Source organism: Melospiza georgiana, chromosome 5 (genome assembly GCF_028018845.1).
Source record: "Melospiza georgiana isolate bMelGeo1 chromosome 5, bMelGeo1.pri, whole genome shotgun sequence".
In the NCBI taxonomy this organism is placed as follows: Eukaryota; Metazoa; Chordata; class Aves; order Passeriformes; family Passerellidae; genus Melospiza; species Melospiza georgiana.
The window spans coordinates 37949942-37970192 of record NC_080434.1 but is presented as its reverse complement, the minus strand read 5'-3'; the positions used below and the strand labels follow the sequence as shown (position 1 = coordinate 37970192).

The 20251-nt window shown below is 40.4% G+C and overlaps 1 protein-coding gene across 1 annotated transcript; it reads right to left on the bottom strand.

Moving 5' to 3' along the window:
* Position 1: 1 nt before the first annotated feature.
* PLK4 (polo like kinase 4) lies at positions 2–12615 on the bottom strand. The gene is made up of 16 exons (XM_058024727.1): positions 12585–12615; positions 12095–12190; positions 11547–11642; positions 11336–11450; positions 9503–10535; positions 7917–8017; positions 6335–6726; positions 5799–5903; positions 5343–5445; positions 4751–4900; positions 4298–4428; positions 3824–3915; positions 3459–3597; positions 2471–2611; positions 1481–1587; positions 2–1090 (listed from the first exon to the last, which is right to left on the bottom strand). Exons 1-16 carry the CDS (start codon positions 12612–12614, stop codon positions 991–993), a joined length of 2931 nt encoding a protein of 976 aa, XP_057880710.1. The 5' UTR covers position 12615; the 3' UTR covers positions 2–990.
* Between the last annotated feature and the right edge of the window lie 7636 nt (positions 12616–20251).

The following is a 20251-nucleotide window of genomic DNA, read 5'->3' as shown; positions in this document are numbered from 1 at the left end:
AGAAAGACTTTTTTATAAGCTAATTCATAGCAAGTGCTACTTGTATATTGTTCTGAAACGTTCCTAGTACTAAATTCTTTATTTGCAAGCTATTTCCTTGATTTGGACATGACAAAGCAACCAAAGTTCTGTCTTTTAAACAGCAGCTGAACAAGGAGAACTGGCTTGGAGCAGTTCAGCTGTGCTGTGCTTGCACACAGCCAGCACCAGCTCCTCTGAAACTCTTCATCAACATCATTTTGGATTCAAGTTCTTTTCCTGCCTGATAAGGAAGTCCTAGAGTATTTAAGTGCAGATACAAGCACCATCAGGAGAGTTAGCACACCTGAAGCCAAATGCTTGGGAGAAAAGCTGCTGTTAATGCTACTTCAGCTGTTTTAAGTATTACTCAATGGTAAAACAAGGTAAAACCACCTAAAGTTATTAACTCTTCTCCTTTAACATTACTTGACCATGAAACAAATAAATAGATCCAGGCAATTACCACTGCATTTATTTTTTTTTTTTTTGTATAACATGCTTGTGCAGGGAAGTTTTAAGCTGCTGCTACAAAAAATAAAAACAGACTTATAAAACATATACATATTTACATATATTACTTGTAAGACATAAAAATATAAGTTATTTACAAATACAAATACTTGAACAGCACAGATGCATTTTCCTTGATTGTTGGCACTGAGTAAGCAGTGGAGTAAGAAAAAAAAATAAAACAGATTCAGATTATTTCCAAAGACTTAACACAGTCAAGAACTAAGTTTCTCAAAGCTTGGCTTGAGTGAGTTTATCCATCACTTTAATGAAAAATATGTTTTGGATGAGACTTCACACACAATTTGCTACACATAAAGAGAGCAACCCTCCCCTTCCTAGCTTTTTACCAGATTTTGGAAGAATCTCTGCATAGGCTGAGTAAGATCAGTCACTTGACTGGGAAGCCAGTGAGTGAGTTTATTAAGCTCTTGTGCCATGACACCCGGTGTCCTTGAATCAGTGAGGACCAGCAGGATTGGTAAACATTACAAGAATAGAAGACAGACAGTGCAGCTTCTCTTTGATGTATTCTGGCAACTTATCATCTTCTCCATACCTGGAGTGGCAAAGCAGCATAGAAAAATTGAGATGCTTAAATACTTTATTTCATGACAATATAGTTATTTCAAAACATGACTTTGCTCAAGCTCCCTGTTTTTAATACTACACATGAATAGTGGCTGCACTCTGGAGACCAAGCAGATGCACTCCCAGCTTGTTTTAGTCATTTGTTATCCAGATAACAAATGAATATTTATTTGTTATCAGTTGGCTATGGGTGCTTCTCTTTCTTTAAGGAGCTTACATAAGCTAACCAACTATGAAGTGATGGCAGTGCTAAGGTTTAAAATCTACAACCAGAGTCAGGAGCAGCTATGAAGTTGCCTGAGGTACAGCAGCCTTGCACTGAGTTAGCTGGATGTTTTTGTGGCAGGAACAGACTCACCTGCTTGTCTGGCCCTCTGGAGAAGTGTAAGTGATGGAAGAGACACCTGCTTGGGCTACCAGCTGGGATCCATCATTGAACTGAACCCATACTGCTCCACTGGTCAGCTGAGGAGAGAGGTTACATTGTGGTTTGAGCATACAAAATACAAAATTACAAACCTAGAACTCTTCTAATAATGGAAACTGAAAGCTTTTCAAATTCCTAAAGGGACTTAGGTATTTTGTCAGTCTTCCAAAGAAAAAGATGGCATGGATTTTACTTTGGAGGAAGTAGTCTCATGCTGACTTCCTCAGGTTTCAGATGCTTGGCTTTAGATATCCTTGTCAATACCAGATAAATGAAGCATTACCTTTAGCTTAACCACTCCTAAAGAAATCTTATGAAGGGCCAAACACTAAAAAGAAGCCCATTTGTGAGAGATCACAGCTATACACAATTTAAACTTTATATATAATCAAGAGACCTTTTTCTGTTAGGAGAGGAAGCTTACTTTATCTGGAGAGCCAAGAAAGTTTTAAATTTAAAGCTTATCCAACAGAAAAGCAGAGGGAAGATGGCTTTGCCAAGAAACAGCTTCTCCTGCTGTAGAGGAAAATACATTTCTCTTATATAGATCTGGTCTGTAGCTATTACAAACTCTGTCATGACACCTTTGTATCTGTATTAGTGAACAGAGAAGTGAAACAGTTTCAGTTTTTTACTAGAGTCAAATTTAAATGACAAAGGACACTGAAACAGGCAGTAATAGCCACAGGAAAACTGTGCTAACTGAGATACTGAACTATTATTTTGGTTTCTTCTAGTTATGTAGATCACTATGGTTTTTATCTAAGACACTTATTTAAAAGTATCTTTATGCATACAAATTTTAGACTTAAGCTGTAGTGCACAACTGAATGATTCCTCACAAATCAAGTTTCAATAAAAAATAGATATCTCAACCTCATAGGAAAAAGAACAGACATGCCCCCTTTATTAATTTCTCACCTGAGAAGCCCAACCAACATTTTTCACAAAAACAGATTTGACAAGTTGGGCTGAATTTGGGCTGCATTCCGTTGGATGAACAGAGGAGCAGGTCTTTTCAACAGTGTCAGTCAGAAACGTAGGCTTTTCACAGGGCACCACCTAAAAGCCAGAGATGCACAGAATGAACAGAATTAACAACCTTGGCATTAATCCTCCTGAGGGGCTGCAGTGGTCAGTGCCACCTGTTCATGTGTACAGACAGATTCAGCCTCCATGCTTCATTTCACAGCATTACAGTAGAAAAACCCCACAGGGACACAACTTTTTGTTGTCAGTTCACTTCAGGCAGGTGGAAATGTGCAGGATTCTGTACTAGGGACATGAACTGCACAATCAAACAGATGCAGATCCTACAAATGTAGATTGATGTATATTCAACAAAGCTCACAATACAAACTCAGTGTGCCAAGGCCCCAGTATGATTCAGTCAGCTGAGGAAGTTTTATCAGGGACCAAAGCCTGGTGGGCCTTTTAAACAAACCAGATGAAATTGCTCACAAAGCCTTATTGGCTACACATATATTCTCACTTACCCTTTTCTTATATACACATTCAGACTTGATAATTTCAGAACAACAACATCAATTGCCAATACCCTTTGTGACACCATTTGTTATACAGCACTGAGGGCACATCAGAGCTTTCAAACTAAAGACTGTTGTCTAACACAAATAAGCAATTTTCAAACTCTGTTCCCAGGGGGATTTGTAGCAAAGTTTTGGAGTGTTCAGATTTTTCAGATGCTCTTAAATCCAGGTATCAAAATCCACATTCTAGTCAGTATGCTCACAAATGGCTAATAAAAGCCCACGGCCATACAAATGTAATTCCATTAATTCAAGTAAAACAGCAACATGGGAGACTGGTTGGTACATGTAATTCCATTAATTCAAGTAAAACAGCATCATGGGAGACTGGTCTCCATGGTACATCCTTCTGTACTTACAGGAGCACAGTTTGGAGTCTGAACTGGAGTAGAACTGGCAGCTTGATTTCTATCCAATGCCACAACTTCTTTTGAATAGTTTGTCTTGTCCAACAGTGGAGGTGCTACAGCCAGTGGTGATTCAGTATTACCAGGTTTCCTGGAAAAATAATGAGAAAAACAGGGAAAAGGTCTGTACAAAAGGGATTAAAGAAACAAATGAAGAAACAGCTCTTCCTTCATTTTACTATGGACTGTCCAAAGCACTTGATGGCAGGAGTTTTCTACAGAACTGTTTTTCAGTTCATGTACATAAGTATGCAATAAATATTCAATAAATACATAAATATTCAAATACATCAGTATTTTGAACTGAAAGATATTACCTTCCAACAATTATTGGAAAAAATGGAGCACTTCCACTCCTTTTCTCTTCTTCCAAAACAGCACATTCCAGTGCAAGGCATATACGATGTCCCTGAAATGAGGAGTTTATTCAAGTTTTAAACTGAGACTTGTATAACTATTTCATACACATTTTGTGGCAAGGAAGGCCGCCTAAGGAAACTTCAACAGTACTGAATTTTTCAAGTTGTATAAAGCAGCTTCATTTGTAGTGTCTAATCCTTTCACCAGACAGACAAACCTGCTTTACACACTAGTAAGAATTTCCCCTCAGTCTTGCTTGTGAGGGATGGTAACCATTACCTCTACTCTGATATTTGTTCTTCCAGAAACAACACCCTCCCTCTTTAATAGTGTAATGAAAAACATGCAGAGCAACACAGGAGGCACATTTGTGAAAGGGAAGGTGAATTTTCAGGAAGATGCTTGGAAAAGGTCTGTGTAAAACACCTCACCTCATTGGCATGATCCATATAAGCCTGGATTTCCTTCTTCAACCCTGCTTCACTTTCTCCTTTCAAAGTGAAGGATTTCCCTGACTTTTCAATCACACGAGTTACACCAGCTGTCTTATGGATCTTTGCTCCTGCAAGAAAATGTGAATACTTTCAGTGTGAGCTGTATAAAATAACAGTTCAACCATGGAAATAAGAGTTCATGAATAAAACCAAAGTATAATTCAAATTACACTTTTGCAACACGTACTTCCTAAAAAAAATATCACTAAGGAATTAAAGAATCAACTAAATCTACAAGCGCTAAAATAAAGGCAGGGTGTCCAAAAAACTGCTTATAGTGCACTATTTTCTTCAAACTGGAGTGGTGGTTATTTAGTGTTAGGCAATATTTTAGTGCAGCCATAAAATGATGATTTAGCTATTAGTATAACTGCAAAAATGAATACATACCATCATAAAAACAAATTTCAACATCTGCAGGGGGTGAATTTTCCATCAACATGCACTTGGCATATCTTGTATAAAACGTCACTTTGGGGGTTTTTGTTCTCACCAACTGCACAAATTTAGCTGCATACTGGTATTTTTTCCAGTACTTTTCTAAAAAAGAAAATTTAGAATTTAGCAGATTAAACACTCATGCAGCAGCTTGAAGAGAAGTAATTTAAATTATATATTTGATAGCTGAAAGTTGTGAGTAGTATTTAAGTACTTGACAGGCATGTTTAGAGAAACTGACTTATTTCCACCAACAGCTCCTGGTATGAATGAGGAAAATATTAAAAGAGTTTTAATTTTAATACACTACATTATAAAGGGGAGACTCCTTAAAGCTTCCATATAAAAGGAATTAAAACCTGTGGGTTACACTTCCTTGTGAAGTTTCAAAACATTTTCCAGTTAAATTGTAGTTTAAATCTAATTCTGAAAGGAGTTTTACTTCAGAGTTATCTGAAAAGTAATAGACGAAAGCTATAAAGTCACAAGATTCACTTAAAATATCACATTAATCAAGATAATTTTTAAGTAAATTTCAGGTTACCCGGCAAGTTGTCAAAATTATATGTGCAGATGCCTTCAGGAGGAGGAGGAGGTCTGTCATCAAGAAGGAAACCTCTTCCTTCATTTGGATGATAAACTGCAATCTACAAAAAGGGAACAAAAATTGTGCGTAGTTGCAACTTACTACAGCATTGTGCACTTTTAACAGGTATGGAAATAACTCACATTTTAATTAAGCTCTATTCCTCTAAGTAATTATTTAACAGCAGCACTTCTTCACCAATACTTCACCTATTCCAAAAGTCAAGTCCAATTTTTTTCTGAAATAATTGCTTGCTCCTTGTATTTATATGGCTTTATTATGGAGGGGCAGAGTTTACAGCTGTGCATATATAAACAGAGGATTTCAAAAGAAATAATCACTTAAAAAGAAAAAATCAGCTCTGAATGAACTCCAAGCACTTCATAAAACTGAAGAAATCAAAATTGTACTCACCACATTTCCATCACAAGATATTCTGAGAACTTCTTTCACAAGTTCCTGTGAGCGGTGTTCTTTCAGAAACTCCATACACACTTCCCCAGTATCTAGAATGCTCACCTAAAATATATTAAACATAATTTACTTTCTGCAAAAGGGAAGATACCACTTTTTTCCCCCCCACAAATGTTTTAATAAATGCTTTTATTTTTCCTTAAATGCCCTTCAAACAGATAAATGCTTCTTACAGTAACTTTTGTTATTAGTGCTCTTTTTTTAAAAGCAGAGCACTTCGAGATGACTGGAGGGTATCAGCCTGGTAACTGAGGGTGAGGCTTCCTAAAAGCAAACACAGACAAGTCTGCTCTATCATGCTTTAAGTATTCTCTATACAAAAGCTAAGATGCATCTTACTACTATGATTTTAAATGAAATTATCCTAGATTCAGTTTCCTAAAAACATCTATTTCTATTTTACCAAGTGATTTTAAAGAGGCAGTCACACCATACTAAGCATTTCAATTGTTCCCATTTTCAGAACTGATACTTACCACTGCATTTTTGGTTTTCTGCCTGATGGGTTTCAGCCTGTGTGCAGTGAGAGGTGACACAACATTCCTCAGTGTAGGTTTCTGGTGTGCTGATGGTTCTTGGCCACAAGTTTGCTTTTGCTCTGGAGCTGACCAAAGGCCACATGTCACTCTGGAGTTCAGCCAGAGGCCAGGCTGAACTTTCTCATTTTTGCAGACAACTCCAGGGATGCATTGCTTTGGGTTTCTCTGGTTTAAAGAATGTGGGCAGTCCCCAGATGCTCCGTGGTTCCTGATGTCTTTTAGGGTGTTCCATGCATTCCTTGGTGCATCCTGCTGCACATCCAGGTGGTACCGAAAGCCTCCCTGTGTGTTACTCTTGGCACTCAGGGCTGCAGGTGGCCCCAGCGCATCTGAAAGCACCACAAAGGACATTGCAGATTCAGAGTCAGAGCCAGAAGGAAAAAACTCTACTATAGCTCAAAAGCTTTTTAAGGGATTGTATAGAAGGCTTATTTAAGGGAAGAATGGGATTTCTTTAATTCTCAGTCCAAATCATCAGGCCTTTTACCAACGGTAGCAAAATTACAGTGCTACTTTAAGCTGCTCCTACATTGCAGTTATGATGGTCTTCAGTTTTTATACATCAAATAATTTTAAAGAATAATTTATAAACAAAATTCTAGGACTTCAAGTAGATTCTTATACAAGAATTAGTTTCATTTGTTGAAAAACAGCTTACTTACCATTCAGATAACCAATAGTAGCAGATTTCATATAAGTTGCAGTTGATCTAACTAGTGTTTTTACCATCTACCAGAGGTCTTAGTACTCAAAATGTTAAATGCACACTACAAAACCCTTGTTTTATTTTTAAAACACTTGTATTTATTTATTTTGAACATCTGTTTTTATATTTAATCTTCCTATAACTCCTTCCCTAGTTTTGATATTTAAGCCCTTGATCAACTTTCACCTCACCCACATCATTATTTTGCTCCTTCTGCTGTGTGGCTGAACAGTTGAGAAGGGACCAAAAATTAAATAGGATTATTCAGACCATATGTTCTCTGATTCCAAATCCCTGTAGACAGGAAGGGAAGGAGTCCAGTAATATCAAACCAAAAAAGGCTAGAATGGATTTATGGTTTATTCTTATGATTAAATTACTTGATTTGTAAATGATGTAATATGATGCACAACAAAGAACACCTCCTTCCCTTCTGTGTCTTTGTCCTTTCCTCCACCCATCCTTCTGTAGCCTTATTATTTTTCTCATTCATTGAGATCCCATCTTCTCTTATTTAATTGTAATTGCACAACTAAATCAACAGGGCTTTCAAGTCACCTGCTAGTATTTTGTCATATATTTACTCTGACATATTTACACAACAGGGTCTAAAATTCTGATTTCCTCTTTGTTTTGGTTTTTTGTTTGTTTATTTTTTTGCTAAAATACTAGTAGAAAACAACAAGCTTGTTTTAGGAAACTATACATTCAAATTCAATGTACAAAGAAATAAAAGAAGAATAGAAAATTTCACTGAAACTAACAGAAGTCTTTAACTTGACTGCAAAAATACAGAAGTGATGAGTAACACACCATTTGTTTGCATGCTTCCAAGCCACTGCTGCATGGTCTCAGCCTGGGACTTCTGCTCTAACAAACCAACCTGGGGCTTCACTGGGCACAGATAATTTGGGCTACAAAATAAAAGTTACACACATAATCAAGCTTGCATCAAAGACACTTGCACAACAAAAATTAAAATGCTACAGCTGCAGAAACCACAACACTTAGAACATTTAGGAAATGCAGGTGGCATTTTGTAGCTCTAGGCAGCAAAGAAGGTGCTTCTTTTTATTTTATTTTCAAATAAAATCATTTCCAAATGGAATGAAAAGTGATGATAATGCTGCCAGCAGTAGCTGTTCTTACATCTAGCACTTAATTCACAGCCTTGGAGAAGACACAGTGACGGCATGCATAACAAACATGCAGCTCAAAGATGCCAATCCTACCACCCAAAATAATCTGAATTTGTATAAAATACAGCCAAACCCAGAAATTATAATGATTTTTTACCAGTTTTTTAGATGATCACATATATGTAGCCACAGGTGATAGAATGCATGTGTTGAAGGATAAAGAATACACACAAAACCAGTTACTGCAGAGTCACTGACCTTTTGTAAATTCACACTAATCTCCTGTGAGTTTTTTTTATCTCCATAGCCTGAACCTATCTGCACTTTCTTGAGTGATGATGACTGCTTCACCATTGGCAAGGGCTCATTTATCAGCAAAACCACCCCAAAACCACAGAATATAAATCATCAAATTCAAGTCTTAGGACTTGCATTTAAGATTTTGCTGTGCAAGCTATCTACAGGTGTAAAAGGCTTTCCTATAATCAATTATTATTTTAAAAAAAGTTTTAACCATTAAGTTAATCCCACACATTGATATCCTCTCATGTTTACATTCAGCATGGCTTTGTGAAGTCATGGGGAACAAAAGTAAGAATTAAGTAACATTTGTATAAACTTTTGATTTATCAAACATTTCTCATACTAGAAAGAATGCACATGCCCACAGAACTTTGCTTATGTCATACACCTGACAACAGTCAAGAAAAACTTCTTACTCCATTTACTTTTTTTTCACTTTCTTGTTTGTCTTTTCCTTGAACTGATTTGCAAAGAGAAAACATAGGAAATTATGCCAGTTCTTCATGTGGAAAGAAATGCAGGAACTAAGATATGGAAGTCCTTATATTAAAACAGAAAATTATTCTTTTGATATTCTGCTCATAGAAAATCTATAGAAAAGGAGCCAGGATTTTCACAGAGAAGTTACAAATAAGTACAGGACTCAATTTCAGATAATTATTTATGATTGACACCTTCCTTCTGACACATCTCTATAATCTATTGCCTAATCTTTACTAAATTTTTGTTTTATCCTCTCCAAGCATAAATAAAAATCACCTCAACAGATGAGCAAGTAAAAATGTTGATAATTGCACTTTGAATGCCTTCTCCCTTCATCTGTCTCTTCTAAAAAGAACAATCAGCAAGACTCTCTACTACAATTACTGTGGGGAAAGAAATCATCAACTTGTTGCAAGTGGAAAGAAGACAATAAAGGAGCTCTAAATTTCATCTGAATAGAAAACTGATTCTTACTGTGGCTGATCTTTTACAGGTGGAGATATCTGCTCTTCAAAAGAACCATGAGTACTAGAAGTCTTCTCCTTAAATATTTCTCCTATATCAGAATAGCTGTTGGCAGGTGAAAAGCACTCTGTGTTCTCCCTTGCTCCTATTTTAGGCTGGGAAAGCACTTCCAAGGAGTGACAGCGATCCATGACGTTGGAGATGCCCTGAGTGTGGCTGTGGGACGTCCCAGACCTGTCTGAGGAGTGGGCTCTTCGGAGGTAGCGCGAATGTGGCCTCTCCTCAGCAGCCTGTGTGCTTCTTCCCCTGCCACTTACTCCAGTTTCCTTTCCCTGAATTCCCCACTGCTGGAAAGAACCACTTCCATCTCCTGATGAATTTGTACTGGAATTCTTGTTTGTAGGAAAAAAAGTGATTTTATTTGGGAGCGGCTGTCCAACTAACAGCTTCTTCTTTTCCTTCAAGCTACCACTGGTACTGATGCTGGAAGAGCCCATGAAGGTCGTAGAGATGGTGGCATTCCCACTGTCCATGGAATCTTCTGAGCTCCCCAGATCTCTGCTCCGTGCAGAGCCACCCCTGGCCATGAAAGGATGATCCAAGACGGAGGAAAGGCTCAAGCGATCGGCGGGGTTTTTGCGCAGTAGCCTGTGGATGAGGTCCTGTGCCTCTCTGGACAGGAAGGCTGGCATCTCATAATCTGCCAGCACCACTTTGTTCAGTGTGTTCCTGACAGTGTCTGTGTCAAAAGGCGGCTTGCCAATGAGCAGGGTGTAGAACATGCAGCCCAGAGACCACACGTCCGACTCCAGCCCGTGCGGGCTCCTCGTGGCGATCTCCGGGGAGATGTAATTGGGAGTCCCACACATGGTGTAATGCTTCTCATGAGGCATCTTCAGCTGAGTGGCCAAGCCAAAATCAGCAATCTTGACGTTCATGTTGCTGGTGAGTAAGATATTGGAGAGGGTGAGGTCCCGGTGCAGGATTCCGTGGGAATGGAGGTACAGCATGCCCGTGATAATCTGGTGCAGGAAGTGTCGCGCTGTCAAAACAGAACCACACGTTGCACTCTTAGATTTGAAATCCTAGCTCTGAAGATAACTCAGCTTTAAGCCTGCTATTTGTCTTGCTTCTATTTTTTCTTAGGTGTCAGACTAGTGAAGCTGGAATTACCTTTGTACAACTTTGTTCTTTATTGTAACACAGGAAACGGGACTGGAAATATTTTCAATTGGCCCAAACTTTCTCAAATTAGATTCTTAAGAATCAGAGCCAGATACAAATTAAAGTAGTGATGCTTTTATAGCAATACCCCATTAATCCAGTCCTGTGGCCTAGGTCCCAAAAAATCCCTATCTATAGCAGAGTCATGGAATTAAATTAGAAACTGATAGAGAAGCAGGTAAGCAGGAAACTTCTTAAGCAAGTAAGAAGTTCTTCTCAGTAAGAAGAACTGAGTGAGAGGTGAGCAGTGAGGTGAGTCTGGAAGCACTAAAGGCAGAAGTTGCCAATTTTCCTGTTCTTCTTTCCTCTTCCAATTTTAACCTACATTTCAACAGAATTTTAAGTACTAAGGTAAGCTCTACTTTCTCTCTTTATCTGCCTTCTAAGATCACCATGTTTTTATACTCCATATAGCACAAAAAGAACCAAATGTATATAGAAATACAGGTGAATACATACACAATAATAATCAATCTTTAGATTATCACTTACCACAAGATTTTAAGGTATAGAAACTGTGATGGCAGGTTTAAACACTCTTCCTCTAGAATTTAATAGTTATTAATATTAATAATTAGTTATGCAGACAGCTCCACAGACCAAAAAAAAATATCTCACCTTCATCTTCTGAAAAGGGTTTCTTTCTGTTCTTTATGTATCTGCTCATTTCGCCATTGTGACATATCTCAAGTATCAAGTACACATAGTTGCTATCTTCAAAATAGTTATAAAGCTGGAAAAAAAAGACAATGAAAAAATGAAATTCCATTTTGTAGACCCTGCAGCAAGTCACATATACAGCCCTCTCCACAAACCCCAAGGTTCTTACCTCGAGTATAGATGGATGCTTTAGCTGACAATGTATTTTCACCTCATTCTGAACCCTCTGTACCATTCCAACTTTGTGCATGGCTTTTTTATCTATCTGTAAGTAGATCACAGCATAACTTAAGAAGTTCAGTGCATGTTTGCCTGGCAATTTTTAAATATAAAGTTTTCACATAGTTTAACTTAATGAACTCTTTTAATGATCAAGTCTTATAGATAATTGGAGGAACACCACAACTGAAAGCAGTCAAGTGATAACATTATCAACACTAACACTTATTAATATTTTTCTGAAATACTTAAGCAGAGAAACCTAAATCTCATTTTGCTACACAGATAGGCTAAATGTAGCCAACACTAAAAAGTATTTCTATTAGATATTAAGTCTTTTTCGTTGTGGTCCATCTTTCAGGATCGAGTCGCGATCTTAATGTCCGTTATTTACAAACATTCAACCCAAACACCAGTGCCCAACTGCATAACCCCAACCTGTAGCAACTCTGCATTCGGTCTCTAAGGAGACGGATACTTTCTGGCCGCCTGCCTTACCATTTTGATGGCCACTTCCAGGCCGGTTTTCAGGGACACTGCTCTGTAGACCCCCGCGAAGGAGCCCTTGCCCAGGAGGTTCCCCACCTTGAAATCCTGCAAGACCAACAAACCGCGCTCGTTAGCCGGGGCTTTGTCACTCAAACCTCGCAGCTCCCCTCTCGATGCGGAGTCCCCGCACCCCGAGATCCGGCAAACCCGAGGCGAACCGGGGCTACCTGCAGGGAGCTCTCCGGGACGCGGCGGCGGCGGGGCCCGGCCGGCCCGCACAGCCACCCCCGCCGCATCCTCCTGCCGGCACCGCGCTGCCGCTGCCCGGCCCGGCGCGGCCTTCCCGCCGCCGCTCCCGCCGCGGCTCCCGGGACGCGGGACACCCCCGCCCCCGGCTGCCATGGCAGCGCCGCTCCCCGCCGACACGTGGGGCCGGGGCGAAGGCGCGGGAGGAATGGCGCTCCCACCAACCCGCGCCCCGAGTGGCTGCGCGCCGCACCTCTATCCTCTCGCCGATGCAGGTCGCCATGGCGCCGGCCGTTCTCCCTCGGGTCCCGCTACCGGTCGTGCCGAGAGCCTGGGGCGCGCTTAACCCATCAGGGCGCCCCGGGCCGCCCGCCGCGGCGCAGCCCCGCTCGCTCCCGGGCCCGGGAGCGGCCGCTCCGCGCCCCCCCCGCCGACATTTTGAAAAGTCGCGCCGTTACCCCCCGGCCCCGCCCCGACCCGGGACGAGGCTGCGTCTGACGCAAGCGCGTCACGCCGCGGCCGGGCTGGGAGGAGGAGGAGGCGCCGCGCATGCGCGGGGCGGGGCGTGCGCGGTCAGCCGTTAAAGCGCGTGCGCCGTGAGGGGAGCGCTCGTCCTCTCAGCTTGGGTTGTCCCGGTAGGGGGGAGTCCTGGAATATTTTGGGCTTGTCCTGAAGGTCCTCTGGTCACAATCCTCGCTGCCAGGGGCAGGGACATGGCCCCTAGATCAAGTTTTTGGAATTGGTTTTGGGCTGGGGAAAAGATTTTTATTTTTGTTGGTTTCGATTTGCCCCCTGAGTTATCCCGCCTCATAAACATCTTGTTGTCTCCTGTAGCAGGGGAATGCTCCCGATGTTATTTTCGCTAGGGATGCACGGAGTGATGTAGCACTTCAGCTTCTCCAGTGTTTGCCAGCTTGTGGCTGTAAACTCAAGCAGGTCCTCCACGACCAGTCAAATTTCATTGTTGAAATAAAATACAGCTAAAATCAAGCTGCACTTTCTCCTCCTTGCACTCCTTCGTGGGTGTAAAATGGATTGTGGATAAGCGTTTGTGTAAATCGCCGAGAATCCTTACAGATAAACCAGGAGCTGTGTGAATTAACATCACTGGCTTGTGTAACTAGGGTGGAAGATTAGTAAAAAGAGACTTAATTTAATTTCAAGGCTAGATTATTTCCCTGAAGAGTGAAGAAGGTGCACCTCCACTGATTGTCCAGCCTGCAACATGCAGTGAAATGATGTTTCATTAAAAAGGAACTGGAATCACTCTTCTGTTGTTGGGTTGCATTTATGACTGCAGGGGTCAGCATCTGCCGCGAGCAGAGCTTGTGAGACAAACCAACCATGTAATAAATCCTTTGCTAACTCTTTTTATCACAGAGCACAGATACCTCATCTTGTTCTCAGGGCTTAAGCATTGAAAGAAATGCTATGATAAATTCTTCTTTAAAGAGTTTTAGGAGAGTAAAAGGGCTCCCTTAAAACAGGGCATGCAGGCCTTCCTTCTACTTTATTGCATGACCAAAAAGTAAAGATTTAGGACATCATCAAGTGGAGAAGCCTGATGGGCAACAAAAGTAAAAAGGAGCTGAGTAGGAAGGATGATAAAAAGCAAAAGGCAGCATAAAGTTACATTTTATGAGTCGTAATACATCATCATTTGTTGCTCTGCAGCTTTGCTTGTGTCTTGGCCACAGGGTTCATGACACTGGTAGTTGCACTTATTTCCCATAGTTGTATTTCTTTCTTATTGCTGCTTTTCACAGACACAGGGAAGCTTTCTGAGATGCGTCTCATAGTGCCAGTCTAGACAACAGACACTGAATCTTGTTGAAAACATCACTGGTGGATCCTGGGTAGATGATGAATTGTGAACATATAATGATCCATCAGTCCTGGCTTCTGTTTGACCACTAGGACTTAAAAAACCAGTTAATACATCAAATATATTTGCTTTGGTGTGTTAACCTTGTACTCTAGATATTCAAATAAATGTTGCCTTGCCTTCCCCAGCATCTGCCCAAGAGGTGGCTGTGACAGGGTGTGTGTTTCAGTGGCACGGCAGGATGAGCACCCAGCAGTCCTCAGGGCCTGCCAGGGTGTGTCAGCAACGTGAGACACTCAGTGCAGTTGTTGCCAACTCCTCTTGTCAAGAACAATTTATTTTTAAAAATTGGACTTTGTAGTTGTAAACTCACAAAACTTCAGTGGGGTATTTTCCTGCCTAACACCACTGAAATGCATGTTTTGTTTTCCTTTTTCTCATGACCACCCTGTGAAAGAGGAGCCCCATTCCAGGTGCTGTTATAGATTGTTTTCTTCCATGTTATTCATTCTGGAGGGTAATGCTAGAAAACTTAGGGAAGGAGAGATTTACCCAAACCAAAACTGAATCAAATCCAGGTTATGTTTGCGGTGGGTTTATTGTGTATTTTTTGTTAATTTACTGTATTAAAGGGAAAATACGTGATCATGGAGACTTGGCTGCTTCTGTCTCTTCTTCACTAAGAATTCTGTGTTTCTACAAAGAATATAAAATTTTATCAAATGAGAATTTGCTTTGATTTTATTCTCACCCATCCAAATGCTCTTGGAGCTCACCTTTCAGCTTTGCTTTCAGAAATGTGAAAGCTTGCTCTTGTCATTTAGAATCACCTGTCTGATTAAAACTTGAGTGCTGAAAAGCAAAATTTCTGTCAGTAACAATTCATTTCCAGGCACTTGTTTCAGTCTGGTGTTTCAGCAGTTGATCATGAATTTTGGAACATACTTGCTGGGTGTTCACTGTTTACAGTGGTCTGCAGTTTTCATACCCTGCTTCTTAGGTTAAATGTAGCAATGTCATAATTGCAATAAGTACATTTTAAAGATGAGCATAAAAAGGGATTTCCACTCACATACTTTATCTTAAAATGCACTGGGCCAGAATTTGTGAGAACAAAACCTCTCTGTCTTGATTATGCTGAAGCTTGAAGTAAAACTCATTAAAAGTTTTGGCTTTGACTGTGCTCCATTTCCTAATGGATATGGTATATGACCTATTCCTTGTGGGTATAATCCACACCTTCACTGTCTGTAAATTTTTTTTGTGCTCTAAGTTACAATCCAGCCAAATGATTTAGTGTTCTTCTATGACTCAGAAGATAACATGGGAAAGAAACCAAACCAAACCAAAAAATGCTCATGCAAGGCACATTCCACCTCAGACTTAATCTGAGCTGAATTCAGCCTGGAAAAATGAGAAGACTGCAGCATTAATTTATTGCCAATGCATTTCATTCATGTTAAGGCTTCAGCCTACTGTTTCTCTCTCCATCTTGAGCATCACAATATCCAGAGGTGATGCTGGTCTCCAGTTTATCCTCAGGTGGAATTTTACCTGTTTGCCTCCTGCTCTGCACACCCTTTCTCCTGTGTTTCTTTGCCTTTTCTCCTGGCAGCTGAGAGCCATGGTCACTGGAAATGCAGCCCTGCAGATAGGCACTGGGTGAGGGGTGCACTCAGTGTGGTTTGGTGTCTGAGGATTTGCTGCTCTGCTGGTTTTGTCCTTGCCCAATGCCAGCATTGTTTCCACCTTCCTTGGAGTTTATTTAGGTGGTGGCTGGAGTTTTCCTAGGTCTCCCTTGATGAATATTCAATTGCCAGCAGTGGGTGTGGCTGCCTGTGTTGACAGCTAGTCTTACCTGCAAAGGTGGACTGCTCCCTTAGGCACATTTCCTTTGTTAATGGTGTTTCCAAGCCATATCAAACTGTGCAACAGTCATGACAACAATTACTGTCTCATATTTTAATCATTTTTTTAATTAGCACTTCTTCTTTTATATGTTTTCAGAACTAGGGATTAGCACTTACCTGCACATTGAGCTTACTGTGAGCACATGAATTTTGTCTGTATTTCACAGAATGCAAAAAGACCTCTGAATAAATAACAACTGGTTTTGAATGGCACTTTATTGCCTCCATGCAGGAAGACACAGTAAGAAACAGTTTTTATATTAAATAAATGGAGCATTCATATCTCAACAGTCTTTTAGAGCTAAAAAGCTCACATCTTATTGAGTACACATCTTCTTTCAAGACATCCTGGGTAAAAAGATTGAGTTAACCTGCCTTGATAGAGCTGTTTATTCCTTCTTCTGTCAGAAGAGAATGAATGGATTTCCTCTTTGTGCTTCACACAAGCAGCAAAGGAGGAACCATCTGTACCTGTCACAGGCAGCACAGTGTGAGGTGTGCTGTGAATATATAGGATTATTCAGGCATTACCTGGTGTCACATGAAGCACAGGAGCTCTGTGGTGGCAGTGAACAAGCTGAAGTGACCATTGCTGCATTCCTGGGATCCCAGACAACCTGTGACATTTACATAGCTCCTGGGCCATAACAAGCTCAGCTTCCTCTTCCTCTAAAATAAGAGGAGCTTGGAAGAAGAGAATTAAGATTTCTGTCAGTTTTAGCAATAGAACCAATCACTAACTAAATGAATGTGGTTATTTGCCATCATCTTGGCTGAAAATAAATTTGCAGTGCCTGCTTAGACCATGCAGCTCCTCTGAAGCAATCATAGGACAGCATTTTCCAGGGACAGAAATTGTAGTGGACTATTTTCAGCTGTAAACATAAGCAGCTGTAGATCCATTGAAATTAGAGAACTTGTATAGCTTTGTACAAAGGTGCAATTTGATTCCTAGGTTGGGATTTAAATTTTTCAAAAGCAGGGTTGTTATATTTCTTCTGTGACATTTGCACCTCAATAGTGAACAGCCTTGCTCATATTGAATAGGAGGGAAAATTAGAATAATGGGAGTTTTTCCCCCAGTGAAATTCACATTTGGTTTGTTTGTGGTTTTTTTTCATGCATCTCCATTCTCAGAAGTACTTTGAGTTAATTGCTTCACATCTGTGTCACTTCCATGACAACCAGTGTGCCTGGTTTTACTGGAGCCAGAGGCTGGGCCTGTGTTTGAAGATCAAGTAGCCTGTGCTGAGCTTTGTGCTGCTGTGGCGGCACCAGGACTCAGACAAGATGCTTTCAAACTGCCTGGGGTATATTTGCAATGTGCCTCAAGTTGGAGGTACGTGAAGCAGTTCAAAGCTTAGCTTTGAAACTCCTTTCTTAGCCAAAAGTCTATGCTCAGCTTTAATTATTGAGCTCTTAGTTCTCCTCCCTGATATTTTCTCCTGCCAGGCAGACCAGACTGGTTTCCTTGAGAACTTTCCATGACATGTTTATTGCTGAAGTCTGACTAACAGTAGCATAGCTGCAGTGCAGTACAGTCTCTATTTTCACTTGCAGTAGCCCAGGTTTTGGTTGTTTGTTTTTTAAAAACTTTCTCCACTTCAGATTCCTCATGTATCTGCTTGTAGCTGCATCTCTCTTCACAGAGAAAAACAAAGCACAGCTTCCCAAGGATATTTTCTGAGGTTCACATTCTCTGAACCTCAGAGAAAGAAAAAACAATTCTTATCTCAATTGCTGCTCCTCTTGTTGTTCACAAGTGGAATACATTTTAGAAGATTGTTTACCTAAGAGAAATTAGTAATTAGATTCTAGTGTGAGTGTTTTGATTCATTAACCCATTAAATCCATGTGTGTGTATTGGGACTATCAGCTGACAGTCACGAAATTCTGAGCAGTGGAGTGAGGTTGAGTGCTTGTACAAATTCAGTTTAAATGTAGTGTAATATAGTATAGAATAATATAATAATTAATTAACCTTTTAATATCCAGAGTCCTCTTTGTCATTCCTCCCCTTTGTTGGGGTGCCCTAATTTACAATAGCTGCTCAAGAGAATGGCATTTCTCTCTTCAGCATGCTCGGAGGAAATGTGATTTCAGATGGCAGAATCTTTGTGTTGAGACAGGCTTGGAGCTGAACAAATATCCTGAGACCTGGATCACTTTTGATGCTTTGCCTCACACAGGAAAGGACTGCAGCTCTCATCTGTCTGTATGATGGCAAGTTCTCCAGAGGGAACATGTTCCAGACAGAAAAAAATAACTGAAAGCTTCTTCCTCCTGGAACTGACTGTGCCACTGCTGTGCTGATCGAGAAAAAAGATGTGGAAAAAATTGTTTCCTCACCTCCCCTACTTCTTTGGTAGTGAAATTCAGTTTATTTCAGAGAAAGAATGTTTTATGTAAATCTGTATCTTTAAGAAACAAGTTAAACTTGTTAGCCATGTGATTTAGTTTACTCATCTGTAAAAGTGACAACATGTTTCATCCTTGGCTGAAGGGAAGTCATTTGTAAAGTAAGTGAAGAAGAAAAAGTCTGTTGAAAGAATGATTCTGAGAAGCTGGTCATTAAATATAATCTGTTTTGAGTAAAATGCTTGGTGTGGCAGAAGGCTTTGTTGCACTAACACACTTTTATGGACATTCCAGCTTTGAACCCTCCTATGAAGTTACTGGCCTTAAGCCTATGCTACAGGAGCTTTGTGTTGCTTGTGTCAGTGCTGTCAAAGGCAGGTGGGTATTTTGTTTTTACTGGTTGTGTTGGACTGTACTGGCAGCATTTGGTAGCCCAGTGGGACTTTACCATTTATGCCAGCATAAGCTTCCCCCCTCAGATCTTGTGTCCCTGTTAGTGAAGTTAGAGCAGTTGTGACTGTGTGGTACATGGAGCCTGTCCCTGTGGATACCAGGGCTGAGCTTAGGCAGGGACTGAGCACCGGAGCCAGTCCCTGGGTTATGGAAACAATGAGCTCGTTGGAAGGATTTGCTCATTTGGCTGATGCCTCTCGTGTAGGTGTCTGTGTTTGTTGCTGTACACAGCCCCAGATTGTGCCCTGTTCCTGAGCAGGACATGAACCACTCTGCAGGTTTTTCCAGATGCCTTTTCTGTGATTGTTTTGATTGTACTGCACTTGTGAGCACTAAGTGATAGTTTCTAATAGAGAAAACTTTTGCAAGTCAAAATAAATTCCATTAAAAAGGGTGGTCTCAGTATGTGAACTGTTTATTAAGACCTAGCTTGGTCTGGAATTATCATTAAATCCATCACACAGTCTGCACACTTTGCATCTCCACTCTCTATGCTAAAACCACCATATAAGAGCATTTTGTCCTGGATATTGTAGACAAGGCAGCACAGGTAAATGATGGACTAGGTGGGGAATATTTATTGCAACAGGAGCATTTGAAAGATGTGAAAAGAATAAGTAAAATGGGAAAGGTTATTTTTGGTTGAGAAAGGAAACTTCTTGGGCCACATCTTCCTGTAGTATTGTCAAGACAAATGTTTCCTGTTTTGTTTTGTCATTTTATTTTCCAGGAGTAGTTCTGCTGGTTGCTGCCATGCTCCACAGGAGGAACTCAAAGCTCTGGCTAGGATTTTTGTGCTGGTGTGTTGCCTTCCTGGTGGTGTTGGCTCATTTTCTGAAAATGTAGCCTGAAACATTTTCTGAAAATGTTTTTCCCCTGCAGTCAATATTCTGTGACTTGAATGCATCACTTGAATGCATCACTTAATTTCACTGTCCTTCAGAGGCATAATTAGTAACCCACATTTACTTCTGTCTGTTCAATGCTTATCAAATGCTCAGTTTTATTCCTGGAGTGTTCCCTCATGTGAGGATAAGGCTATTTTCTGAAGAAATTTGCAAGTAAAATGCTCTTGACCGGTGGTTTTTAAACATTGTGTTTGCTGTAGAAGGTGTCATTTTTTTCTTTGTAATTGTAAATGCTTCAGCATCACTGAAAATCTAATTAACCTTATGAAAGGAAGAGCACATTGGTATTTGCAGGGAGAATGAAGAATGTAGGACAGAGTTAAGCTGAGAAAGTAAAGGACAATATTTAGCTGCAGCCATGGTAATGATCACGGGGACACTCTTGTTTCAGAAGCTCTGTGACAAACACCATCCTTGTGAATAAACAGTTTTTATTCTGCAAGCAGCTCCTTTCTCCCTGAAACTG